Genomic DNA, 8,362 nt, shown 5'->3' with positions numbered 1-8,362 from the left:
TATTACGTGAGTGATCAGATTTCTTTTAAACACAGAAATTAACAATTAGACAAATCAACAGAATAAATGTCACCAAACAGAAAGTCATTTTTTGTGCAACATGGGAAGCATATTATGTCATGTCTGTAATTAACTGTTAATCTTAACAACCAACATTTGGATGTAATAATACAGAAAGTTATGATCTACTCAATTAGCAAATAGTAATGCAATAAAGGAAAAATAAATAAACTGCATTCATACTGAAAATCATGCAAACTTTTATTATTGCCATTTCAGAAACAATAAATGTTTTTATTGCTGCTGTGGTAGAGACAGTATCCCAGCTTACAAACTGAAGTTGTGCTTCAGTATTAATGGCTTAATATGTGTAATGTAAATATCCCTGTCCCTGTGCTTTGTATGAAAATCAATCAGGTGCTAAAGAAAATGACTGTGATTAACATTTAACAAGAAAGATAAATGATATCATAAAAAGAGAAACCAAAAGCTTGGAAAATCTGATGTAATGTCGATACAGTAAAGATTTGAACAACTCTGTCTTCCTTTATAGGGATTGCAACTGGCTCTATTGCCAATGCCTGGGCTACATTAATATAATCCAGAGTAGCACAAGTATGATCCCTGCAAGGTTCACAATCCAGGATGTGCTAAATCTGTTTGAAGTGTTTCTAATCTGGCAAGCAGCAGGTGTCTTCATCAGATCCCTTACAGTGCCATTTGGGAAAAGGCTGGCATTGTGCTGCAAATAATAAAAAAGATAGTCACAATAACACTTTTTTTCTGCAGTTAAAAAACAATGAAATATCTTGCTTTTTTTGTCAGTGACTTCCACTTAAATGCCACATATTGTAGACAAAGACAAATAAAAGCTCCAACTTTGTGATTATGCTGTGTTTATCATATTTTGATCATAAACCATAAGAACCATTTATAAAATCTTAAATACACATGCATAGATGTGTGTGACAGTATAGAAGCCTGGCTTACTGGCCAGTCAAATTGTATTATAAAAATTAACACTCCAAAGATGCTTAGCATAAATGCAAAATGGCAACAATACAGAACAGATGTAGAGGAGGAAACAATGGATTGTTTGATAAAAATAAATACATGTAAAAAACAAAAACAATAGGTCAAATGTTAATGATGGAATCACGTTCATATTCATATTATTTCCTGTACTTTAATAAACCAGCCACTATATGTCTATATTGTAAAGAAACAAGCTTATTGATATAAACATTTTATATAACCTATAAATAATAAAATATAACGTGTTGTCGGTGCCAGTATCTGTCTTTTAATCTTCAAAAACATTTGAAATCCCACAGGAAAAAAAGGACAGTATCAAATAACTAAGACTGATACTTACATTGCTGTTTACGATTGCTTGATATTGCGGCGCCTTCTTTAACATCATTTCATACTCAGTGATCTTATCCATGGGTATTCTGTCAAAAATCAGTATATAGCTAGTTTACTCAAATGCATATGTATGGGGAAAAAAATCAAAAGGGTGGCTGAAGCATTGCATCAGAGCTTACTTCTCTGCGTCTATCAGCACTCCTTTGGTATCTGGAATGCTAACACATGAGGCGATGTTGATCGCAGGGTAGTAGAACAGGAAAGCAAGGCACATCTCATTGGTAGTTGCTAACCCCATCTGAAAGGAGCATGCATTAGAGATTCAATGCAGTCTAACTTGCTTTCATGGTGTAAAATGATTGCGAGATCTTCTTCTTCCAACTGCTCCTTTTAGGAGTCATCACAGTGGATCATTCTCCTCTGTCACACCAACCCTCTGCATCTCTTCTCTCTTCTGAGGTCTTTCTCTTCTTCTCCTTCCTGGAAGCTCCATCTTCAGCATCCTTTGTCTGATAAATCAACTGTCCCTCCTCTGCACATGTCCAAACCATCTCAGCCTTGTCTCCAAACTGTTCAACCTGAGCTGCCCCTCTGATGTACTCATTTCTAATCTTGTCCAGTGTGGTTCCCGATGAAAATATTAGAATCTTCAGTTCCAGCTCTTTTCTTTTTGTCAGAGCCACGATCTCCAAGCCATACATCACAACAGGCCTCATTATGATGTATGGTTTGAAGATTGTGGTTTTCAAGGGTTATCATCTTGTAAACTTTCCCTTTCACTGTTGCTTCAATCACAAATCATTCCTGACACTCATCTCCAACCCACTTGCCCTCTATTCCTGGTTAACCCCAGGTGTTTAAGCTAGTTCATTTTCACTACCTCTACTCCCTGCAGTTTCACACGATACAAATGTCTCCCTCTCATTTACAGATATTTTTTACTTTTATTCATCTTCGCTCCAGAGCACACCTCCAGGTCTCCGCTTGACTCCCTATCCTCACTACAGATCACAGTGTCATATCTTTTAATATTATTATAATGAATAGGAAGGAACACTGTGTTCATATCTGTATGCTTCTTGATACAAGGATTTTGCTGCTATGGGAAGCAGTACATATTTAACAGTCATAATCACAGCAAAAACTAGTAAACCACTTGTTTGTTTAAGGTTGCTTGTGCTACATTTTTTTCTGGTTTCACTCAGGCAGTCCTGATTTCATTCAAGCCATACGATGACACAAGGTCATACACTAGTAACCCACCTTAGTGACTGAAGCACGATTGGTAGTATTGTAGGTGCACTCCACTACAATTTCATCACCCTGTAGTGGAAGGAAAAAACCATAGACACCTAATTGTTTTCCATTTTTCTCTATCGTGTTCATAAATGTGCATGGAAGTAATGAACCCTTACCTGCTTGATTGTCTTTATGCTTCCCAAACTGACAGCCTGTTGTAGATCAAAGTTGTAGTTTTCATCTATGCCCAAAAAATCTATCTGTCGTTCATTCCTGCAGTGGGATGCACCGGGAAAACCAGTCAACTCTAAATTCATGCAGACGACATTGATTGCTGTTGAGCTGCATACAGTCTGCCTTTTTTTGTTTTTTTACCTGAAGTGGCCAACTCTGACTTTCGTCCCAGCCAAGTGAGTGTGCAAGAGCACAGCAAACACTTGAAGATCAGGCACAGGGTTCAAAAACTATGGGAAGGAGAAAGAAAACTTTTACAGACTTTTTAAACGCATCGTGGAATCCATATTGCAGAGGTGCATACCTTTGAAAAGTAAGCAGTGTTGCATATGCCGTAGGTGTGGAACTGGTTAGCTTTTGGAGGGATATCGTACTTCACACTTTCTGGTAAGACACCTGTAGTCAGAATGCCCATATCATGCTGCCGTAGCTTTGCAGTATAGTGTAATCTTAATCCTGAGCTGTCTTTAATGCCTGAAGAGAGAAAAAGAACAGTCAAATACTACTACTACTACTATTAATAATAATAATATTAAAGTTAAGTAAATAAATTCAAGATCATAGGAAGCATATTCAATTTTTGGCAAACATAGTAGGATACTGGGTATCAAAGTGCCTCAACACTTTAACTAGATCGCCAATCTAACTGGGTGTTTTGGTGTTTTGGAAAGCACAGCATAACACATCTGTGCCGCAGTATTTAAACATGGCTCCCCAGGTGCCCCCCACTCCAGCTGGGAGCCGGTTTTCTCCCAGTGTTGGTATGTAAGATTAAGATTAATGCTACCCATTTTAGTCTGAGGCATCTATCTATCCATCTGCTTCTGCTTATCCTTTTCAGGGTCGCGGGGGGTGCTGGAGCCTATCCCAGCTTTCATGGGGCGAGAGGCGGGGTACACCCTGGACAGATCGCCAGTCTGTCGCAGGGCCAACACACAGGGACAGACAACCAGTCACATCCACACCTATGGGCATTATTATAGATTTTTCAATTAACCAATCCCCACAAAGTGGATGTCTTTGGACTGTGGGAGGAAGCCAGAGTACCCATGCAAACTCCACACAGAAAGACCCTGGCCTGATGGTGGAATTGAACAACTGTGCTAACCACCATGCCACCGTGCGGCCCTAGTCCAAGGCACTTTCAGAAAATAATTTCTAAATCTCAAAATTATTCCTTTCTGGTTAAATAAAGGTTAAAACCAAAAATGGTGTTTGAAGGGGTTTGTGGCAAAAATTAAGGCTTCTATCAGGCCAGAAATGTTTCATCATTGTGAAAGGTGAACATTTAGAACAACTCTGGATTAATTTTCAGTGACACTTTAAGTGTAATAAAAGAATCCAGATCAATGCGGCAACCTCACTGCAGAGGTCAAGGGGTCATATTTCTCTTTTAACTTGTCCTTAGTTTTAATGAACTCACTATTTACCTTCTTTCCTCTCTGGGTTATTGTAATGGATTTCCAGCCTATAGAATGCATCGCTCTTCTCTCCTCCAATGGGAATTCCCACATTTTCCGGAAGCTCGTACACCTGAAGATTTAGAGATGAATTGTAGGAGAACTGATGTAACACTGGCACAGAAACAACACACACAAGAAAAAATGATGTGATGTAAACTTAATTTAAAAAAAAAAAAAATCAGTCCTACAAACTCCAGTTAATCTAATATTTTCTCCCATTTTAGTCAGTTCAACTTATTATTTTTGATGAACTTTCAACTATTTTGGATATTAAGTACCTGCTACATATAAAAATATAAATAAACTTTACATTTTGTCTGACTTGTTTTTGAGTTTTCAAAGTTGATGTTTGACTTTTGTTTATTTAAAAAATGATTACGAAAGTGAACAATAAATATTGAGTTTTGCTAAACTGAAATAATGACTCTGTTGTACTCGTTCCTCGTAAGTTATGTCAGCTTATTCACACGGGAGTCATAAACGAAAACTAAGTTCTTGTTACTAAATATTTATGAATTCAATTATTAAACAATTTTACTTTTATTTTAGACAAAAGGTACATGTCAAATGCAATCAAACTATTGGAGTTCTGATAAGGTCCAACTGTTAAGTTAATAAACTTCTGCTAACTTCTTTGGGTTTACAGTGTACAGTCTCTCTCACCCCGCCTCCCACTCCCCAAGAAGCCACTATTCCAAAGCAGCTGTCTTCTATGTCTCCCATGTAGCATGGCTTGTCATAAGGCTCTGTCACTTTGGGGGGACAATGGTACAGCAGCATATGATGAATGAGGTCAAGGTGCTCGATCAGAGGCTCGATCTGAGGTAAATTAGGACAACGAGGTTGAAATAAACATAAAAATCACAATGACAGCATATAAATTCATAAAGTCTACTTGGCTGTGACACTTTTTTTTATTAGTTTATTTATGCTTACACGTACATTAATGTGGGTGTGCTTTTATATGCATTTTAATTACCCAATCAGACACAAATGAAAGAACAGTGGCGACAGAAACATAAAGAAATAATGCTTACCTGGTAAATATGATGTTTTGTATTTAACTTTGGGAACTGCATAACTTTGCAGTGATAGTAGGTAGTGTTGGAAGGGACTACGATCTGTAAACAACAAATATAAAGGTAAATAAACAACAAACAATACGATATTTCTGATCTGACTGTTATTGTCAGTAATTCTTACGTTGTCCACCGTAGCACTAAGATAGCTGGAGTTGGTTGGGATGGACTTTGGCATATAGTTCAGTAGATTTACTTCTTTGGTGCCTCGTCTGGACTCGTGGTAAGAGATCTCATCTGTTTTCCCATAGGCAAAGATGAGTTTGATTGGCTGAGCCTGAGAGAGAGAGATGGTAATTTAGGTCAGGCAATATGATCCCTTACACAGTATAGAAGCAATACAGTAATATATACATTCATGTGGAAGGTGATATTGTAACAGGTTTCTGATTATTAATATCTTTTTATACCTTGTAAAATAACTTAACATGTTTCATAAAGTGATTTAATGCTCTGACTGTGTAGATTTCTGTGCCACTGCAAAGGTGTACTATAATCTTTGAGTCTTGTTACTAGGAATTGTGTAGCATTTCATGTGTTCAAAATGAAATCATGCCTGTATTCTTCTGGAAACCCAGGGCAATGTGTGGAGGAAAAAAAGCCCGGGGAGCCTAACAAAAGAACTGGAATAGCAGATTGTAGACTGTGAAACTTGAGCATTAGACAGAGAATTACATCTATGGAAACAAAGAAGGAAAACAGAGAAAAGGGTACAACAAAGAGACTTAACTTGTGTTTCAGGCCTAGACAACAAAGTCTAATTGTGGTGTCATATGAGACCTAAAGATGTGGTATGAAGAGAGAAACGTTACACCTCTTCTCAGCACGATTCACTTGTTTGTTTTTATGTTTTTATGGGAACTACTTTGTAAAACAAAACAAAACAAAACAAAAAAAACCTTTATTAGACAAAATAAAAAAAATAATTGTGATGGCTGTGTCACACTAATCCTACACATGCAGACTGTGATAAGGGGAAAGAAAAAAAAAAAGAAAAGAAACAAGCAACAAAATAGTTACAGTGATCTGGAAGTCTTTATCATCACACGTTTTAATAGGCCTCTTAAAGGTCATGACGGTTTGCCCCTCATTTTCCCGCATAGAGAGGAGAGTGTAGCTCTGCTGTGCATCCTCTAGAGGCATGGAGTTGCCCGTGGCGTATCGATCCTAATGGAAAAAAACAGCAGCAGAAAGCCAGACATTAATCTCTGCAACTGTTAGGTGTGTCCTTTTGAAAGATCACTTACAAAAGTTGTGTGGTGTGAAAAAGGGTTTGCCCACTTCTTGATTTCTTATTTGTTTTGTATGTTTGTCACACTTAATTGTTTCAGATCATCAGACAAAGTTAAATATTAGAAAAAGATAACACAAGTAAACACAAATGCAGTTTCTAAATGAAGCTGTTTACTAGTAAGGGGAAAATCAAAACCTGCATGGTGATTCCTCTCTATAAACCTAACAACTGGTTGGGCCACCCTTAGCAGCAACAACTGCAATCAAGAGTTTGCAATAAATGTCCATGAGACTTCTACAGCGCTGTGGAGGAATTTTGGCCCACTCATCTTTGCAGTATTGTTGTAATTCAGCCACACTGGAGGGGTTTCAAGTATGAAATGCCTTATTAAGGTCATGCCACAGCATCTCAATCGGATTCAGGTCAGGACTTTGACTAGACCATTCTAAAGTCTTCATTTTGTTTTTCCTAAGCCATTCAGAGGTGGACTTGCTGGTGTGTTTTGGATCACTGTCCTTCTGCAAAACTCAAGTGTGCTTCAGCTTGAGGTCACGAGCAGATGACTGTAATTCATGGTTCCATTTACCACAGCAAGTCTTCCAGGCCCTTAGGTAGCAACACAACCCCAGACCATCACACTACTACCACAAAATACCACCATAGTTCACTGGAGTGAAGGCCCAGAGCCTTAGAAATTCCTTTATATCACTTTCCAGACTGATAGATGTCAGTGACTTTGTTTCTCAGCTTTTTCTTTGGATCATGAAATGTTTTGTTGAGATCTCGTAGCCCGCTTCAGTTTGTCAGGCAGGTTCCATTTAAGTGATTTCTTGATTCAGCAGGTCTGGCAGTAATCATCCCTGGGTGTGGCAGTGACACTGAACTCAGCTTTGTATAAAATGTGGTTAATCACAGTTAATTTGTGATTTAACAAGGTGTGGGCCATCACTTTTTCACACAGGGCCATGTAATAATAAGAAATCAGGAAGGTGGCAAGCACTTTTTCACACCGCTGTATCTATTTTTTCTATTTCTGTCCTTGAAAAATACCGAACATGACACAGTAACACTAAAAACTAAAACTATGCAAATCTAAAAACGAAACAAAAATTAATAATTTTCAATAGAATCCAAACTAAAACAACTGATATGAAACTGAAAAGAAAACCAAAACACAAAATTAAATTAAACAGGATGAATGAGGATGAAAGCTTCTAGCTGTTTATGCTAAATAAGTAAAAATACAACAGCTGCTCATTTATAATTATTTCATAACTAACCGAGAAGTAGCTTCCACCGGATCCAACTCCTCCTATGACGATGTCTGATCCTTTCATGTCTCCGTTCGGGCTCAAACCAAAACCCACCCAGCCTGTGGTGTTGACCGCCAGCTGGAATGTAATGTCACCTGCTAGACTGTCAAAGCCCCACTTCAGGCACACCAGTTGCTCCTGGTCCAGGTACTTCATAAAGGGCATTGTGACATCCATCGCCCATGACCCTGTTGTGCAGATCAGTAGCAGGGAGAAAAAGGGAAGCAGAGAGCACATGATGTCTCTGCAAAGCTGAAAATCTTCAAACTGAGCTGAATACTAGCGGGGCTGCCAAACTCCCTCCCACCATCCAAAGACACACCTGCGTTTCGAGATCAGCTCAAGTGATAGTGGGGGAAAAAAAGTGCTCAGGCATTTACTGTTTGCCCTTGCTGAACAATAAAAACTGGGCTTTCTGGGCTCACTGTCACA

At 38.3% G+C, this 8,362-nt stretch overlaps 1 protein-coding gene across 1 annotated transcript; it reads right to left on the bottom strand.

Annotated features, from left to right (window-relative positions):
• Window positions 1-264: 264 nt before the first annotated feature.
• On the bottom strand, window positions 265-8,167 carry moxd1l (monooxygenase, DBH-like 1, like). The gene is made up of 13 exons (XM_006797094.3): window positions 7,898-8,167; window positions 6,404-6,550; window positions 5,508-5,660; window positions 5,342-5,425; window positions 4,968-5,123; window positions 4,272-4,374; window positions 3,146-3,315; window positions 2,983-3,071; window positions 2,784-2,880; window positions 2,632-2,691; window positions 1,548-1,666; window positions 1,376-1,454; window positions 265-742 (listed from the first exon to the last, which is right to left on the bottom strand). Exons 1-13 carry the CDS (start codon window positions 8,165-8,167, stop codon window positions 587-589), a joined length of 1,683 nt encoding a protein of 560 aa, XP_006797157.2. The 3' UTR covers window positions 265-586.
• Window positions 8,168-8,362: the final 195 nt, after the last annotated feature.

This window comes from Neolamprologus brichardi, chromosome 15, assembly GCF_056152115.1.
Source record: "Neolamprologus brichardi isolate AB-2024 chromosome 15, ASM5615211v1, whole genome shotgun sequence".
NCBI lineage: Eukaryota > Metazoa > Chordata > Actinopteri > Cichliformes > Cichlidae > Neolamprologus > Neolamprologus brichardi.
Note: the sequence above shows the minus strand (reverse complement) of the source record. Positions and strands in the feature narration are given on the sequence as shown.